General features: G+C 50.8%; 4 protein-coding genes across 4 annotated transcripts, besides 1 other annotated feature; 2 read left to right on the top strand and 2 right to left on the bottom strand.

Annotated features, from left to right (window-relative positions):
• Nucleotides 1–69: 69 nt before the first annotated feature.
• Nucleotides 70–926, bottom strand: FPSE_07683 (uncharacterized protein; the record flags this gene model as incomplete). Its single annotated transcript, XM_009260801.1, has 3 exons — nt 70–254; nt 303–444; nt 495–926. The coding sequence occupies 3 exons, from the start codon at nt 924–926 to the stop codon at nt 70–72; spliced, it is 759 nt and encodes a 252-aa protein (XP_009259076.1).
• Nucleotides 927–1260: 334 nt separating this feature from the next.
• Nucleotides 1261–4625, top strand: FPSE_07684 (uncharacterized protein; the record flags this gene model as incomplete). Its single annotated transcript, XM_009260802.1, has 5 exons — nt 1261–1363; nt 1417–1468; nt 1520–1564; nt 1617–4244; nt 4301–4625. 5 exons carry the CDS (start codon nt 1261–1263, stop codon nt 4623–4625), a joined length of 3153 nt encoding a protein of 1050 aa, XP_009259077.1.
• Nucleotides 4626–5351: 726 nt separating this feature from the next.
• On the top strand, nt 5352–8599 carry FPSE_07685 (uncharacterized protein; the record flags this gene model as incomplete). Its single annotated transcript, XM_009260803.1, has 9 exons — nt 5352–5589; nt 5675–5719; nt 5776–6466; nt 6528–6787; nt 6846–6917; nt 6966–7030; nt 7089–7686; nt 7736–7899; nt 7952–8599. The coding sequence occupies 9 exons, from the start codon at nt 5352–5354 to the stop codon at nt 8597–8599; spliced, it is 2781 nt and encodes a 926-aa protein (XP_009259078.1).
• A 52-nt stretch (nt 8600–8651) lies between these two features.
• Nucleotides 8652–8707: a repeat region.
• Nucleotides 8708–9594: 887 nt separating this feature from the next.
• On the bottom strand, nt 9595–18289 carry FPSE_07686 (uncharacterized protein; the record flags this gene model as incomplete). Its single annotated transcript, XM_009260804.1, has 8 exons — nt 9595–9756; nt 9814–9876; nt 10170–10322; nt 10524–10552; nt 10930–13147; nt 13204–17725; nt 17862–18051; nt 18169–18289. 8 exons carry the CDS (start codon nt 18287–18289, stop codon nt 9595–9597), a joined length of 7458 nt encoding a protein of 2485 aa, XP_009259079.1.
• Nucleotides 18290–18689: the final 400 nt, after the last annotated feature.

Raw genomic sequence — 18689 nt, 5'->3', positions numbered from 1 at the left:
TTCGTACAAGTAACAGCCGTAGCTCTACACCTCTATAATACAAGGCGCTCATTTCATCGTTTCAGCCCACTAAAGGTTGCGGGAAGCCTCAGATGTGCTTCCAACAAGGGTCTCTGCTGTGTCCTTGGAAGCCTCTAGCAGCTCTATGGGAGCAATCTGTCGTCGAGGTCTCTTCAACTCTTCCAGAGTAACACCATCCAACTTGGTGATTCCAACCACTGGAGCATCTCCCCTCTTTACGAATTCCCACTGGCCTGGCAATTATTAGTTAAATTCCTCATACAAGATTGCAAGCTAGTTACCAGGCAGCTTGTTTCCAGCCAAGCGGAAGGCATCCCTCACAACTTGTTCGTGAAGTTTTCCTCGGATCTCGAAAAGAATTTGGCTCACAGCCATTCGGGTGGCCCAATGGTCAAAAGAACCCTTACCCTTACCCATACGCATCTGCAAAATCATGAGAAAATATCCTGCCGTGAACTGGAACCCTTCCTTACATCGTTACCGCTGACGTAAACACCGACGTTACAGTTCTTTCGCTTGTATAGTCGGTATTTTTGTCCTCGAAGTCGCACTTTAATGGTGTCCTCGGCCATCTTTAGTTGCTTTGCGCTGATTCTTCGGTGGTGATCCGTCATTCGGAGACCGTATTCGCCAAAGAGCACTGTTGTACCCTTGGTAGAACCACCCGTTGCGACACGAGGTCGACCCTTGGCCATCTTCTTCTTTCGGTTCAGATTGGGTTCCAGCCAGCTGCCCAGCATCGATGAGGTCGTCGAAAAGGCTCGGACATTTTGGAGTCGTCGGGTCGCATCAAGCGTCTTGGACGTTTGCTGGAGGGGTGCACGAAGTTGTCTCAGAGGCGAAGAGGTGCATAACCTCAAGCCCTGGAAAGCATTGAGCAATGCCGACGTGCTGGTGGGCTTCATCTCGGCGATCGGGGGTTGGCTTGAAGCTGCCTCGAACAACGGAGCTCTAGAAAATCTTCCCCGATGCCGATGGTGGGCTGTTGTGGCAGCCTGAGATGCAAGGCCCCCACACCTGCGAACCACTTTAGCTGGCAGTCACGCACTGCGCGTCAGCTTCGCGTCTGGAAGGAGCTAACGTGCACGTCACTAGGTAGACTCGAAGTTCTAGGCTGCTCCTGATTGCCTAGGATTCACGCAACCACTTCTCACCCAGGCAACATCACCAAAAGGCATAAAAAAGTGTCGATGGGCTTCCTTGATCAGCATTGAAGTAACCATCATCACGAATTAAAAAATGCCTTCCGACATTCGTGCTTTCTTTGGGCCAAAGGGTGGTAGTGCCCCAAAGCCTGCTCCTAGAAAAGCCGAGGAGCTGGCCAAGACCAAGCGTGCAACAAGTTAGTCGACTTACACGTCATTCAAGTTTGTTACTGTATTGACAATAGTATAGAGGGAAGAAAAGTTGTTGAAGACAGCGAAGATGAAGATGATGAGGCGGTAGAGTCAGTTTTCTCTTCCAATTATTTGTTCAACATGTACTAACATCAAAATAGGGTCAAGAAAACAGCAGCCAAGCCTGCCCCTAAGAGAAAAATAAAGTTTGTCTTCGCCTTGAAAGCTACCAATGGGTTCTCATCTAACATTTCAAAGGGACGAGGAGCCTAAGGGCGTGTCCATATCCGCCGACGACTACTTTGCCTCGAGCAAGGCCGAGAAATCTACAACTTCGGCAACACCTAAAAAGCCTGCAGCCAAACCAGAAGCTCCGGCTCGATCAAGTCCCCGAAAGAAGGCTCCAGCTTCGAAACCCCCAGCACCAGCGAAGAACGGCAAAGCTACTGCTACACGAAAAGCTACGACCTCTCACTCGCACAATGCGACTGACCAAGATTCTGATGCATACATGGACGATGGAGATGAAGACGACGGCGATATTTTTGCCGCAGATGCCAAAGGCCGAAGTAAACGCAAGAACGACGACTACGAAGAGGATGAGTCAGACGAAGAGGTCCTCCCTCAACCCAAGCGCTTAGCTACCAGAGGCCGCCAGGCTGCTGTCAAGAAAGAAGATTCCGACGACGACGTGAAGCCCGCCCCTGCAAGCAAGAAAAGAAAATCTCCCGCTGAAGATTCGGAGGAGTCAGAAGATGAGGCCCCACGGAAGAAGACGGCCACTGCAAAACCCAAAGCTCCAGCCAAACCTCGAGCTCCACGGGCGAAGAAGGCCGATGAGCCGGAAGACGACGAGATCAAGAATATCCTTGAAAGCGTTGCTACTGTTCGAGCTCCTACGCCACCGCCAAAGGATTCTGATAACAAGTTTGACTGGCGAAAGAAAGCCTTCGGGGGCGGCAATGCATCTGCTCAGCCAGCATCTGGCTCAGTCGAGCTTCCGGAGGGCGAAGAAGAGTGTCTTTCCGGCCTCAGCTTTGTTTTCACGGGCGTCTTACAAACTATCAGCCGTGATGACGGGCAAGCTCTTGTCAAGAGATACGGTGGTAAAGTTGTTGGCCAGCCAAGCAGCAAGACCAGCTTCGTGGTCCTTGGAGATGACGCTGGTCCAAGCAAGCTGGCAAAAATTCAGTCTTTAAGCATCAAGACAATTGATGAGAACGGACTTTTCGACTTGATTCGCAAGCTTCCTGCATTTGGAGGAGGCGGCAAAGGGGCTCAGAAGGCCCAAGAGAAGAAAAAGGCCGACGAAGACAAAGTGAGGAAGCAAGCTGCCGAAATGGAGGCTGAAGAGAAAGCCCGCAAGGTCGAGGCTGAAAAGGCTGCCAAGAAGGCTGCCGCTGCTGGAGGAGCGCCCGTAAAGGCAGTAGCAGCACCCCCTGTGCAGTTGCTGACGTCCAAATATGCACCAACTCAGCTTAGCCATATCTGTGGCAACAAAGCCCAGGTCGAAAAGATTCAATCTTGGCTTAGAAATTGGCCTAAGAACAAGAAATACAACTTCCAGCGACGAGGCGCAGATGGAATGGGTGGTGAGCGCGCTATCATCGTCTCCGGCCCACCTGGTATTGGCAAGACAACGGCTGCCCATCTAGCAGCGACTCTGGAAGGATACGACGTCTTGGAGAGTAATGCCAGTGATTCTCGAAGCAAGAAGCTTGTCGAGAATGGAGTGAGTGATGTCATGAACAATACTTCACTTCTCGGATATTTTGCTGGCGACGGCAAGAATGTCGACGCCACCAAGAAGAAGATTGTTCTCATCATGGATGAGGTTGACGGTATGTCTGCGGGTGATCGTGGTGGTGTCGGTGCTCTAGCGAAATTCTGCAAGAAGACAGAGATTCCTCTGATCCTCATCTGCAACGAAAGAAAGCTGCCCAAGATGAAGCCCTTCGACCATGCTGCGTTCGACATTCGATTCAATCGTCCCACTGTGGACCAGGTCCGATCCCGTATCATGACCATCTGCCATAGAGAAGGCCTTAAACTACCACCTACCGTGGTGGACGCTCTTATCGAGGGAAGCAACAAAGACATTCGACAAATCATCAACATGATTTCCACAGCAAAGCTGGACCAGACAAGCATGGACTTCGACCAGAGCAAGGCCATGTCGAAGGCCTGGGAGAAACATGTTATCCTCAAGCCTTGGGATATCTGCCAGAAGATGCTGGCTGGGGGTCTTTTCGCTCCTGCGAGCAAGGCGACGCTGAATGACAAGATTGAGCTGTACTTCAACGACCACGAATTCAGTTATCTCATGATTCAAGAAAACTATCTTCGAACAAAGCCCATGGCTCTCACTGGCAAAGGATACAGCCAGCGTGAGCACAATCTCAAGGCCCTTGAACTGTTCGACAATGCGGCAGAGAGTATCAGTGATGGCGATTTGGTCGATCGCATGATTCATGGACCTCAGCAGCAATGGAGCCTTATGCCCACGCATGCTGTGTTCAGTACGGTTCGCCCAGCTAGCTTCATTGCGGGACAACTGTTGGGCTCAAACTTTACATCCTGGCTCGGCAATAACAGCAAGTTCGGCAGACTTGGTAGATCGCTTCGAGAAATTCATTCTCACATGCGTCTCAGATCTTCTGGTGATCATAACGAGATTCGCCAGCAGTATCTCCCTGCTCTCTGGACACAGCTTGTTGGACGACTCCAAGACCAGAACAACGACGCCGTAGGACCCGTCATTGATCTAATGGATAGCTACTTCTTGACTCGAGAAGATTTTGACACTGTTCAAGAACTCGGCGTTGGACAAATGGACGGCGACAAAGTCAAGATTGAAACAAAGACCAAGGCCGCCTTCACCAGAACGTAAGTAAACCGTTTGTACTTTTCTTTTTTAGTGCTCAGCTGACCATTCCACGCAGATACAATGCCATGAGCCATCCTGTTCCTTTCATGAAGGCTAGCAATGTTACCGCTCCCAAGGCTCAACCGAAGGAGGTTCCTGATCTGGAGGAGGCCGTCGAAGACGATGATGCTGAAGTTGTTGAGGCACCTGAAGCCGATGAGGATGATGATGAGATCGATTTCAAGAAGGACAAGTACATCAAGAAGCCAAAAGCAAAGAAGGCTACCAAGAAGACAACCAAGGCCGCTGCCGCAGCCGACGATGACGACGAGGAGGAGAAGCCCAAACGAGGACGGGCCAAAGCTAAGGCCACGACCACCAAGGCAAAGGCGAAGAAATAGAGCAATGGCTAAATCGATACATGGTACGGGCATGTAAATAATATTTTGGCGCGGTCGGTTTAGTGTCGGTTAGCTAGTATGGACCAATTACTGCTTATAGAATGGCGAGATCAGGGAAAAGGAGTCTATGGCTACGAGCGGACGGACGCTCGTATTATGTATTGTACTATTATTAATAATACTACCTACACCTACCTATACACATCATTCTATTGTTGAACTACTGATACCGTACTGTTAAGGGCATCCTTCTTGGATGACTCGCCATCTCATACGCATCATTCACTCGCCCACTATCTATGCTCATTATGTGAAAGAGAATGGCATTGCTACACGCATGGTTTGGCACTGCCGGGCGAGTGCCAGTGTCAGTGCCTGTCATGCTAGTGCCATGCCAGTGCCAACTCCTATTCCTATGCTGCCAATGCCAACCGGCCGTCAACAACCGTCAACAGCTGCCAGCTTCTCTGTTGCCAATGCAACATTCACATTCACCTGTTGCCGCTAGTTTATTATTCTTCTGTTGTTTTGATCCCTTAAATTCTTCTTCTCATCCTCACACCTTTGCTTTTCTTCTTTCTTCCTCACATCCTCACCATCATATCATCTGCTCTCTACACAACATTACACATCACAACTCTTCACAACCACCAAGTATTATCATCTTGCTATCATCATTTCACTCTATCTTTAGATCTCTCAAGCTTACAGAAGCGACCCGCGATAATGCAGGGTTCGTCTTCGCTCCCTGCTGCGCTGAGCAGTAGCAAATGGATCGCAGCCTTCCTCGCGAAGCACCGCAACGACGATGACATTTATGTCCGAACACCTGAACGTAAGTCCAAAGACGATGGCAAGATCCTTGAGCCTAGAGAATATCTCGCTGACAGTGCCCTAGCACGATCTTCTGAAAATGAAGTCAAGTTTCAGGGTTTCTACCACAAGGCTACAGCCGAAATGCGCAGTAAGTACATCGCCCTTCTAAACTCACGACTGCGAGAAGAATTAAATGGCAATTCAAGAACGACATACTAACAGACACTCTCAAGGCGTTTTCCGTAGCACAAAGTCAAGTGATGACTCTGTCCAGGACCGTAAGCACAACACTCTTGTTCGCTTGTTCGCATGACTGACTTTGTTCCCTTCACAGTTGAACAAGCCTCAAACGAAAACGCTTCGAAGACACCCGAACAACGGGCGAAGTCAGCGTGGACTTTCCTATTTGACACAAAGTCCGGCAACAAGCTGCACAAGCGAACCCGGTCCGCCCCTACTACCCACTACGTACCTCATGTACTGGAAACTATTGGCGAGGAACAAGAGGAGCAGGAGTGTTCCGCCCTCAAGTCCTTTGTGAATGCCGCCAAAGAAAGCGAGGATGATCGAAAGACCGCTCCTACAACTCCTCAGGAGTCTACCGATCGTGTTGCCCACGATGCGGATAACGCATCTATCCACACGACATGTACCGTCATTATCCGACAGGCCACTCTTAACGACATCGCCGAAGAGACTTGTGTCAACACAGACAACATTCAGACATCGACTATTCACAATGTTCAGAAACCCAAGTCTGTAAGTTTCGATATCCGATCTTCTCAAGGATCGCGCAAGGTGTCACCGGTCGAGTGTCATGGTTCTATCATTACGCCTTCTATGATGAGCGAACAGGGAACTGCTACCCCCGAACCACCAAAGAAGAAGAAGAAACCGTCCAGTATCTCCTCCTCTATCTTTTCTTTCGTGGGAAAAGTTGTCAGACTCGGAAGGAGTTCGCCATCTGTAAAGAAGGCCAACAAAACTCGACGACACGAGCCCCGAGACGAGCTCCCTAACTCCGAGTAAGTTTTTGTTGTCTTGTATTCTACTTGACGATTATGGACGAGATTAACGACTTGATAGAACCTCTAACAACCTTCGTCCCATTATCAAGTGGAACCTTCCTCAAGAAGACAATGCTATGGGTGACTTAATCAGGAACTTCTCCGGTCCCTTGACTCCCCCTGACAGTCTCGACACATCGACCCCTCCTCCCACTGCTAAGTATGGCAGAAATTTCTCCGACCTATCTGCGTTTGACAAGTCTGTTGAGGATTTGATGCCCATCCCGGCCAAACGCCCAATCTCGGGACGAGTCATTTCCGACAGCGAGTCGATGCCAGGTAAGTTGCTGCAATACTGTTGCTACGTTGTTTGCCGAGTAGTTGCTAACATGACTAGGATTTGATGACACTATCAATAACCCTAGACTACGACCCAGAGGCAAACATGTCATCCAAAATGCAAACCATGGTATGTTTACCATATAAATCTAGCTAGCCCGCACTGACAATACCTCAGATGATTCTACAGTCATGAGCGATGAGGAAGTTCATGTTACCCCGGTCCATGAGACTCTGTCTCAGGTAAGTAAAAACCGTCTCTATATAACATTAAATAAATACATCTAATCTTAACTTGTAGGCTTATGCCCGCCACCAAGACTGCTATCGCCGAATCAAGGCGATGTACGACCGTAATGGCATTGATCGAACTGGCAAGCTCCTTGAATGCGAGTCAGAGCAGCGCGAAGAAGTAGAGCAGCGCCAGGTTCGTGAGATGACCGAGGACCTCGAGCAGCCCCCTCATGATATCCATAATGAAGAGCAAGAGGAGAACAAGCTTCTTCCTCAGGAAACAGTCGTTTTTGAGAAGACTACCCCATCTAACCCATCTAACCCAACTACCCCCTCTCACGACGGTGCTCAGGAACGAGCTGATGTCAACGAGCAACCTATCATGGAGTCCATCGAACAAGACTTCACTGCCCCCGACGCTACTGCTGCCGTCTCTACCCAGAACCCCCATGACGAACAGCCGGCCGATCATGAGCCCGACACCGCCGCCGCTCTTACAAATGATACTGCTTCCACCTCTAGCTGGTCGCAAAACGGCGATGTTCCCCTTCCCCTCGGCGCAACCCTCACCCGTGCTGCCATGGTTCATCACCAAAATGAAGAGTATTCTGCCTTCTTTAAGTCTCTTCAGAACGTCCGAGAGAAGAGCCCTGACCGATTCTGTGGTAAGAATTTCTTGACCTCTTCCTTTGTTGACATTGCTAACTTTCATAGGCCGTCAAGGTTCGTTTAGTGTACGCGCTTGGCTTGATCAGACTTACGAGCATGAGCATGAGATGGCACGAGACCGCGCCGCTCTGAAGTTCTTCCACGGACCCCATTCTACTACTGAGAATGAAGACGACACACTTTCTGATCTTGGATACTTTCCCACTCTTGTGAGTACACATCTATTTGACTACTGCTCCTGATACTAACATCAACTCTCAGTCCGAGACACGCGACGCCTTGAACCATCCTGACGCCCCCAAGATCCGAGGTTCCAGCCCCAAGGAGGCGATGCGAATTTGGAACGCTGACGTGAAATCTTTCGAGGTGGCGAACCTGAAGAAAGAGACCCTGCAAGCTGAGGTGAAGTCATCCCTCACCCGAAATGAACTCATCGAAGACGAAGAGGATCGTGCCGAGCGAGTTACCTACCTCTACCTTCAGAAGAAACTGAAGGCCCAAGTATCCGACGAGGACAAGGCGACCCATTTCCGCCACGTCCGAAAGGTCTGCCGCGAATTCGAGAAGGCCCTCGAAGTGGTTCAAAAGCGTGCTGCCCTCGCCAACAAGGAGGCCACCGACGCTGAGATCTGTGTTGAGTACCTGCAGCGAAGCTACCATGAGATGGAAGAGAACATCCATCGCTTCACTGAGTCCCTCGGGTACAAGCGTGCCGATAACCTGGTCGATGCCATGGAGCTGGTCAAGAAGACTGAACGAGAGGAGAACATTGACATCCGCGAGGTCCAGCGCTTGGATATTGCTGAACCAGAGAGTCCTGACTCCTATGGTGCCACCGAGTGGTGCGCTGGCCAGGCCCAGGGCGACAACAACGTCGGCCCTGAGGATCCTACCGACATTTTCTTCTAATTGGATACATTGGAAGAGAGGTGAGACTGTTGATTGGTAACGTCACCAAACGAAAAAAAGAAAAGACCAAAAAAAGGGGGAAAAGGAAAAAAGACGGAAAAAAAAGAACCCCAACCGACACGAGTTACGCCTGACGCCTAGAGCATCTCATACACATGACGAATGATACCCTCCTACAATTTGGATGACTTATCTGGATGAAGAAGTTGGCAAACAGCCTCCTTGGAACAGCTGGCACTTAGGATCTCGAGCGATTTGCGCATGTTTTTGTTTTTATACTATTCTAGGACCGGCAGAGTATGTGCGAGTTCTGAACGACGATCGGGGAAACGATTACGAGCGAGCGCCCGCGAACGAGAACGGACATCAGACTTACACTTTGCACGATTTGCTTTTTTTTGGCGCTGTTTGTACTGCGAGTTATAGACTACATACTATACCAACATCCTTTTGATAACAGCAACGACCAACTAGTATGATTAGATTCCTCAGCGCAAGCGCCAGGGGGGAATATCTTTATTATTTTGTTTGTTTTCATGCTCACTACACGAGCGACGTCTTGTTCCAGCCAGGAGCTGCTGGAAAGGCTTCTGGAATCTCAACGCATGACGCATCAAGAGCATGCCACGAATTTACTTGCTATACCTTGGACTGTTGCTTGGCTTACTAACGACCCCCGAGAAATGTCTTTGGACGAAAGAGTTGCTCTAGTCTTGAATAGCTACTTTTGAGGGAGATGTCTCTTGCAATCAAACAAGTTGTATAGAGATAGGTATCAGATCAGAATTAAGAACATAGGTAGCCAGAACACAAATTGATTTTTTAAACAATAAACCTTTGCCCTCTAGTGACATAAACATTCTCTACATGTGACTTACTTCTAGGCAGCTCAAGAAACCAACATGGAACATATCTTTTTGTACTTGTAATATTTCATGTATTGTTCATTCATTCGTATCTTTTCCACGGGGTATCAAATCACCAACTTCTCTCTATCAAGCCTCCTCATGCTTCACCGTCGTCTCCCCCTCCATAGTCTCATCATGTCGCTCCGTCTGATCAGCCTTTCCCGCTTCACCCTCTGCCTTTTCATCTTTCCCCATGACGTTCTCAAACTGTGACCAAAGCGCTTCGACAGAAGAGAATTCATTGCCGACCTGCACGAACTAATTAGTACAACCACCCAAAACAGTGTAGTAGATGACTACTCATACCGCCGTGACAGCCTCGAGAGATCGGTTCAGTTTGTTGATGTTGGCCAGAACATGTTCGAAGCTCTGCTACTTGTTAGTACTTTGTTCTCGTATGAGGAAAGACAATAACTTGCCATTGCAATCTCGCCGAGAAGAGCTTCGCGCTGCTGTTCAAAGTATGTCTTTTCATGACCGCCCATGGCAGATGCAGATCTCGAATGTGAAGCCATGATGAGACTGTTTCTGCGAGTTTGTGCAAGGTTGTCGTTGGATTTAACGCGGTTGGCGCGTCTTGTCTCTTTGGTGGGGTTGTTTACTCATGGCGGGCATTTGCTTTAGTGGGGCACTTGTCATGATGCAACAAAGGCATCACACACCCTAACATGAGCTGGGTTCCTGGCTAACCTCTTGGTAAACATATCCATATAATGATAAAGGTAGCCGTTCCTGTAGGCACATGCCTCATTATTGTGGTCTGCAGAGTCGAGATCCGCACGATAAGACATATACCTTTGCTGTAATAAGGGAAGCTAATCAGGAATAGCCATAATAGTATATCTTATGGTATAGACCTCGACTCTGTAGACTACAGTAAAGAGGCAAATGCGTACAGATACGGCTACCACTTCCATACAGGGATTTGTTTAGAATGGGGGGGGATTTCTTTACAATCTGTTCAGAGCTTATATTTCGATACAAGGTTTGGCTTGGAGCCCTAGGGCTTGATTTACTTGACTACTGTTATCTTCATACTGTTGCACTACTAAGGTATTACTATTAGGCTTATATCTCTTTCTAGATTGACCGTGAGACACCTTGAATAAAACAAAGGGATATCTTCAAGACAGACGGTCATGTCACAAGAAGTGATTATAAATGTAGACATTCCTTTGAGCGTCAAGAGATTAGAAAGAGTTATGCATTGTAGAAAAGTGAATTTCCGCTTCATGCTTATAGGACCTAAACAAAACGACAAGTGCTGTATCGAAACATGCACAATATATTTACATAAACCTAACGACTAAATGAATTGCAAAACCATCGCCATGTTTGCTTGCACCGAACTCCCTGAGAATGCTTACAACGAAGCTCAGCATGTAAATCATCCAACGAAAATCTAATCGATTCATCTTCTACTATAAGGATCCGGATGTCTCTCGTACTCGTGCGGTCTCAATGCTCCTCTCATCATGTCTCGGGGATCCCTTGGATCTCGGGGGTCTCTGGGATCTCTGGGATCTCTGGGATCTCGGGGGTCATGGCCAGGGTATACAGGACCTCCTTGAGGGGGTGGCCCACGCGCGTCATACGCAGGCGTAAAGCTGCGACCAGGCATTTCTCTGGGATCTCGTGGCTGCCCAGGGCCAGGAGTAGAGGCATAACGGGGGTATACTTGCCCAGGCGGGGGCACTTGTTCAGGCCCACGCGAGACTTGAGGCTGGTAGCGGCCCTGCATCTGATGTTGCTGTGGTGGCATGTTACCTCCGCCAGGGTAGTAAGGGGCTCGTCCGTCATCTCTCATGGGCATGTGGTGACCCTGTTGGGGTGGTGGCTGAGAAGGTGGTTGTGATGCGGCCCAAGACGGCCCTGGTGTTTGAGGCTTGGATGAAGGATGCTGCGGAGGCCACGACTGCTGCTGAGGCGGTGGCTGTGATGTGTTTGGTTGCGATGGCCAACCGGCGGGCTGCTGCATGCTGGGATGGCCTTGCTGGGCCGGCGAGGGCCATGAAGTTTCACGGCCACCCTGTGGGACCTCTCGTGAACGAGAAGAGGATGGAGGATGACCATACTGACCACCCGGTGATCCAGCATGTGCTGGCTGACCTGTAGAGGCGTATGACGTTGGGTATCCTTGATTCTGATACTGAGGGGGGCCTGGGGGAGGGTAGCGATGGCCACCTTGAGGTGAGTTTGTCCGGCTGTGGTTTGCTGACTGGTAAGGGTTCTGCCTATAGTAGTCCCGTTCCGCAGCGGCAGCAGCTTCGTGCGATACTCCGATCGACGCCCTCGAGGCGCCCATATGCTGGGGCTGAGGAGAATCCGCAAAAGTTGGCTTGAGAGGTGGCATTCCTGGTGTACCTCGAGCGAAGGGTGAGTATGATTCTGGCTCACGTCGAATTTGTGACGGGGGTGCTGGTCCTGGGAGTGGACGGCCACCCATGTTGGTTTGCGGTGGAGGAGTGGGCGAGGGTCTTGTAGGAGTGCTTGTCACATCGTTCACTCGCTTGGGCTGTGGAGGAGGATCATCGTCATTGAGCAGCGACATAATGTTGAGGCCTCCCTTACGAGGCTCTGGCGGACGAGGTGGTGCTGCTGCTGGAGTTTGAACCGGAGTGCCAGACTGGGGTGTCACTGAGCCAAATGTATCGTGCATTGAGCCCGAAGAAGGTCGTTGCTGGAGAGAAGACACGGGACGGCTAGTAGGTGTGCCCATCTGAGGCGACCGCGCCTGAGGTTGCTCGCCCATTAGGTTTCGTACGGGCTGAACAGGAGCTTGCTGCTGCTGTTGCTGCTGCACAGGAGGACCATACGATTGAGGACGTCCAGATTCCTGTAGCGGCCTTGGCAATGGTTGGCCACCCAGGCTTCCGAGGCTTCCGAGGCTTCCCTGTTGGCGATGATGACCATACGGCTCGTAATGATGAGGCTGCGGTGTCATCTCGCGCTCCTGCTTGACACGTAAAGTTTGCCTTTCTGACTGTCGAGCTAGCTCGCGTTGTTGCTCTTGTTCTCGCATCTGCATCTCCATCTTCTGACGTTCCATCATAGCATTGTGTTCCATCATAGCAGCCTCGTTTCGAGACGGCTGTAGTGGTTGAGCGGCAGCCAGAGGCCGTTGCTCTCGTGACTCCACGCCAGGAGGTCTGGAGGAGGCCTTCTGTGGAAGCGGCACGCGTGCTGCGGGCTCGCGTTCGTTCAGTCTGAATTGTTGTACAGGTGCTTGCAAGGGCCTTGGGACAGGTGACATGACCTGAGCAACCGGTTGAGCTACAGGATGCTGACTGACCATAGGCTGTTGTGACTGAACAAGTGGCTGCTGCTGCTGCTGCTGTTGAATAGGAGCCTGTGCGATAGGAACCCCCCCAAAGGTTGAGAATTGCGGACCACGAGGAGGCTGACCAGCAGGCTCCATCTTGGGCTGTGGCGCTTCACTATGCATTTCAATTCCTGGAGCAACAGCAAGAGGCCGAGAAGCAGCTGTCGAGCTGTCGTATCTCCTTCCTCGCCCTCCTGTTGATGGCTGAGGTGGGTCAGGCAATTTCTCACCACAGTCTTTCTTCCTCTCAGCTTCAAGAGCAAGTCCCTCCCATTCGGATTTGCCTTGATCCTTTTGACGAACATAATAATTTTTCACCTATCATTATTGTTAGTAGTAGTACTTGGTTATGTGAAAAGAAACGGCAAACATACCATAACAGCAGTTTTAGAGCCCATGTGGGCTGCAATAGCTGTCCAGTCTAAGCCGAACGAGCGCAGGAGGAGTGGGAAGTCATTAGATTCAGACACACTCCAATAACTAGATGCTTGTGTCGGTGCTTTACGCTCTGATGGTTGGTGAGTCAAGTTGAAAGTGGCCATTGCTGGCTGAGGAGGGGGGTCAGGTCGAAGTGATGGTGCTGCCATAACCTCAGAGATGGACGTCGAGGCAACAGGCGGAGGACGTTCCAAAGTTTGTATGGGCTGTTGTTGTACAGAGAAAGGAGGCTGTATTCCGGCTGGGTGTTGCTCGAACTGAGTTGGTAGACGATGACCTTCGGGGAGTGGCAAAGGAGTCGTGGTGCCATCTGTGTTGAGCGCTCTTGAGTTGGATCGCGAGCGCCCCTTGGCAGGTCCTGGTGCCGCAGCCAAAGTCTGGTTTGATTTCGGCGCTTTGGGCTCCTTCTCCTTTGGACCTCTTCGTCTCTTTCTTCCGTCCACCTTTTCGGGATGATCAACCTTTGCAGAACCTCCGCGCCTGCCAGGTGTAGCATTGGGCGTCGAGGCCTCTGTGTCAATTGGAGGTTGTTCAAAGCCCCAAGTCGGCGCAGCCGCTCGTCTTGGTCGTCTTCTCTCACCGTTCTCTCCCGTGTCATGGTTTTCTTCCGTCTCTCCGTCGCCATTACCCAATTCCGATACCAGTGCACTAGACCGTTGCTTCGCTTTACCCTTTCTGCGCCTCTTAGGCTGCTTCTTGAGTTTCTCTTTCAAGTTGAGGTTCTTCTTATTCATGTAGTAATACTGGATGCAGGCGCCAAAGTTGCGATGAGGGATAGCTTCCGCGACCCTGCCCCATTGTTTGGGTGCCTCCAAGTATCTCTTCTCGAACAGATTGGCCTCTTCCTCGGTGAAATTATTGACTGGAGGCAAGATACGCCATGCTGATACCAAACGGTCAACAGGCGTGTATCCACTCTTGTCAATATAGTTGGTACTGTCCTTTTCTTCCTGTGTCCAAATCATATCTGGAATGACGGCTTCCTTATCCGTGCGGTACTTTTCTTGCTGCATTCGAAGCTCGCGCTCTCTCCTCTCCTCATCTTCGCGCATCGATGCCTGCAATACTCGTTCCAGGTCTCGCTCAGTTGCGAAACGACGCCCACGACCGCTTCCCTCATGTTTTGGTTCAGGAGTCACTGTGCCGGTGAATTCAATGCCTGTCGAGACCGAAAACTTTCCACGGCTCTTTACAGCAGCAGGGTCGTTTGACATGGTAAAGTCCAGGTAATGATGGTAGTTTTCAGAGTAGATCTTTTTGTCATGGCCTTGTTCCGCAGACTTTTCCAAATGCAGCTTGTCGAAGTGCTCAAGAACAAAGTCGTCTAGGAACGAGTCTGATTCAAGGTTGCTCATAAACTCCTTGTCCTGGTCCCAGGGTTGACAACTAAAGTTTGGAAGGCTATCAATCGGCGGCGTGGTCATATATTGTCGGACAGTGTCCAAATTCATGAAAGAATCGTCCTCGGACTCGGTTTCGTCGTCGTCGACCTGCGACGGTGTGCTGGGAGGCTTCGAAGCTGTCTCGGTTGTCTGCAAAACAATATTTGGCGCAATAACAGAAAGAGGGGTGTTTTCGCTCTCAATGTGCCTGTGCGGAGTGACTTCAGACTTCTCTGCTGGAGTCTGGAATTGAGGTTCGGCAGGTGCTTTCACCGGCGTTTCTACAACAGTCTGGTTGCGCTTTCCTGGGGAGGTTTCTGAAGGAGAATCATTCGGCCTCTCTGCCTGTACTTGCGAAGGCGTCTCAGGACGAGTCTCCACGGACATCTCACTTGGTTTGTCTTCTTCAGGTTTCTTTGCAAGAGCTTCATTGCTCATGCGTATAGTTATATCGCTTATCTCAATAGGTTCAACTGGGAGCTCTTTGGCGACAGTTTCAGATGTCGTAGGAACTGGATCTTTGACTGTCCTGTCAGTATTAGGTATCGTGGTCTCGGGCGCAGCTGGTGCAGTCTCGACGGCAGGTTCGTCAATATCCATTTTTTCAGCCTCGGGTTCAGATGCTGAAGCGACAGGCCCCTGTTTGGCATTTTCCACAACAGGTTCAGGTGCAGAATCTTCGACAACATCCTGGACAGGCTTCTCGGCAACCTTCTCAACAGGCTTCTCGTTAGAACTTTCCTCCAGATCCTTGCTTGCATGTTCGGCCAGCTGAATTGGTTTCTTGTCAGGTTGCGCGATGGGTTCATCAAGTTGTGTCTCGGCTGGCTTCTCAGCGGGTTTCACAGCAGATTCCAAGGACTTCTCGGGTTTCTCGGTCGGTTGTTCGATGACTGGTTCCGTCGTCTCTTCGGTAACCTCTGGCAATGGCTTCAGGGCCGGCTCAACGACTGGCTCCTCCGACCTCCTGACATGAATCTCCGACTCCAGCTCCAGCTTTATGTCTTCCTGTTGTGGCTGCTGCGGTGGCTCGGGTTTGACTGGAGTGGCGTTTTCGATAGCATCTGTCATTTCGACGTCCAGTTTGTCATTTTGTTCTTCGGGCACGGGCTCCTTGGTTTTCTCAACGGCAAGTTTGCTCGCCGCCTCGGGAAGTTCTTCCACCATCTTGAGTAACTCGTCCTGTTCCCCGACAATCTTGACCATGGAACCATGGGAAAGAGCGGCAAACCGAGCTATGACCTGAGTTGGTAACTTTGGCTTCTCAAGTTTGCTCAGTTCAGCCTCCGTTTTGCCAATTTCCATATCGAAGTAGTCGGCCATGTCGTCGTCGTCATCGGATTCCGAGTTCTGTTCCACAGGGGCTGGTTTAGGGGGCACTTCGAACCTGACCACCTTGAGAGTTGGTCGAACGCGTTTCCGCCTTGGCGCTTCTTTCGGGGGTTCTCTCATCTCTCTTGCACGTTCTTCGGCTATCTGGCTGAATCTCGGCATGTTCTCCATGGTGGGTGATGGACCAGAGCGATAAGAATCCCGTCTAGAAGCATTAATAGGTCGTGTATCTCTATCGATCGATGCTCTTGCAGATTGCGATTCTCGCTCGGATTTGACGGTGATTTCTCCTGGCTCCGCGCTATAATTAGATCGAGCCCGATTGTCATAATGAGTGTCTGACTTTGCATCGCTACTACGCGGTCGCCTCTCATCCTCGTTATAATGATCGTACTGAGAACTACCACGTCGCATAGCCGGTCGCTGCTGTACGAAACTCGGGGACCTCATCATCTTGGGCGAATCCGGTGCCTTTTTGAGGTTTGGATTGATCCATTGCTTGCTGGAAGGTCTTGGTGGAGGAGGTTGCTGCGCTCGTGGGCCGACCGGAATCGAAGGACCATCGTGAAGCATCGTCTTGCCCATTCCCATTCCCATGCCCATGCCCATGCCAACACCCATACCCATGCCCATGCCCATACCCATACCCATGCCCATGCCCATACCCATAGGAGGCATAGCTGGATCATGTCCAGCTGACGGAGGACGATCGCCAAAAGCTCGGGGTGCGGTAGGTGGTATCTTCGTGGCAGCGCTGGCGGAAACATATCCCTCTCCTATACTCAGTCGACCAGCCGAAGATCCAAAAGCGGGAGCAGATGGCGCAACAGGAGGCGGCGGCGATACCTCTTTACTAGAGAGTCCTGAATCGTGGCCCGCGTTGGCGCGAGCTTCCATTTTGTTCCTGAACAATTCACGATCTCGAGGGTCCCCGCGTTCGTCTCCTCGGTTGTTGTGTCGGGTATCTGGGTCAGCATAACGATCCATGCGCTCCATGCGGTCTCTTTCATCGCGTTCCCTCCCCCATCGACCCTCTTGAGATCGACTGCGTGGGTAGCGATCGCCCCTATCCTCCATATATGGTCCTCTTCCACGACCTCTTTCTGAAGACCAATCTCCCCTTCCTCGCCCACGACCTCGATGGAAACCTCCACCGCGAGCATAAGGCGCCATGTTGAATTGGGGATCTGATGATGATGATCCTGCAGAAGGTGGCCCCCCATCTCGAGAGCCACGCCGGGATCTATCTGCGTCTACGCCAAGAGGTCCATCGCGGTCTCTGTCTCGGAAGTCTCGGTTAGGCGATCTTGCGCGACCGATAGGAGAACGACGTGATCGAAAATCTCTGGGCTCGCGCCAGTCCCTCTCGCGATCGCGCTCACGGCTTCGGTCATCGCGATAACGGTCACGAAAGTCCATGTCCCTGTCTCGACCTCGATCTCGACTGTCGTCTCTTGAAGACCATCCGCGGCCACGCCCACGACCCCGGCCTCTAAATTCTCCTCCAAATCCTCCGCCACGAGGCCCACTAGGTGCATCGATCAAGGCTTTTGGACCACGAGGGGGCTCGCGCCGCAATGGATCGCCAAAGTCGCGATTTGGCGGGAAGCCACCATTGCCTGGTCGGGCTTCAGACGGTCGGCGTCTGTCGCCATCGCCATATTGTGCGCCGCCTCTGTCGAATCGGTCAGGTGAGCGATCACGCGGGGATCTGGATCTTTCGTAACGTGGGTATCTTTGAGCCCTGTTTGACAGAGATAGTCAGCACACAGGAGGTTGCCAAGGGGGCGAACGGCTTCGGCGCCGCGGTTTGCGGTGTTTTGGGCGACGATTTCTTCGCATTTGGCTGAAATTCTAGGGCACTGGGATGATGTTGTAACCTTACATTTTTCAAGGGCTGTGGGAAACCCGAAGGAACCGTACTTGTGGTGTGCAGCCCATGCACAAACTCAAATGCTAATTCCGTAATATCCACTGTAAAATCTAGATATCGAGAGCCTTTTCGAAGGTAAACGGTTTTATTGAGGAGGCGGGTGAACTTTGAACTCGATATGTCGTCGTCAGTCGCGTCTTGATCACGAAAAGCAGTATCAAACGAAAAGTCGAAACAGGCGTATACGTATTAGCGATATCGTGTCGGAATATTAAAGACGCTGCGATTAATGGGCGATGAAAATGCGGTTGCACCGTCAGGGCGACAGTGCCTTTTGCGATGGATGTTGTTGAAGGTTTGCAGAATCAAGAACAGGACAAGCCTCAAGCGTGCAGCCTCAGTTCGTGGCCTTAGCGTAAGCGACTGGGACTCCATTGTTGCTGCAAATTAGGATGGGCACACTGTCGCGCGGCGCTTAGTGGTGGATGAGAACGGCCTTTTCCTTTTACAGTTGCATCTTCCAGGGGGCCAGAATTGCCGCGAGACGCTAGACCTTGAATGGCCACAATTGGTTGTGGAGCGATACATGCACGCCTCTTCCGTCAAGATAGACCCCGCCGTTTTCAAGATGTCCAATGTGGAGCTGAGAAACGGCACGGAAGAAATCATGAAAAATAGTTGTAACGGCTGGACAAAGGTTCAGAGGCAAATTTCGGACTTTATATTCGTGAAAAATATATTTCAAGAATAGTCTCTGCTTTACGTGCCAGCCCTTGATTGCTTGTACTCCGGACCGAATCAAGCTTGGCCGAGTCTTTACTAAGCCTTTCTGTCA

The sequence above is a fragment of the Fusarium pseudograminearum genome, chromosome 1, assembly GCF_000303195.2.
Source record: "Fusarium pseudograminearum CS3096 chromosome 1, whole genome shotgun sequence".
NCBI classification, from domain to species: domain Eukaryota; kingdom Fungi; phylum Ascomycota; class Sordariomycetes; order Hypocreales; family Nectriaceae; genus Fusarium; species Fusarium pseudograminearum.
This window is presented reverse-complemented; position numbering and strand designations above follow the sequence as displayed.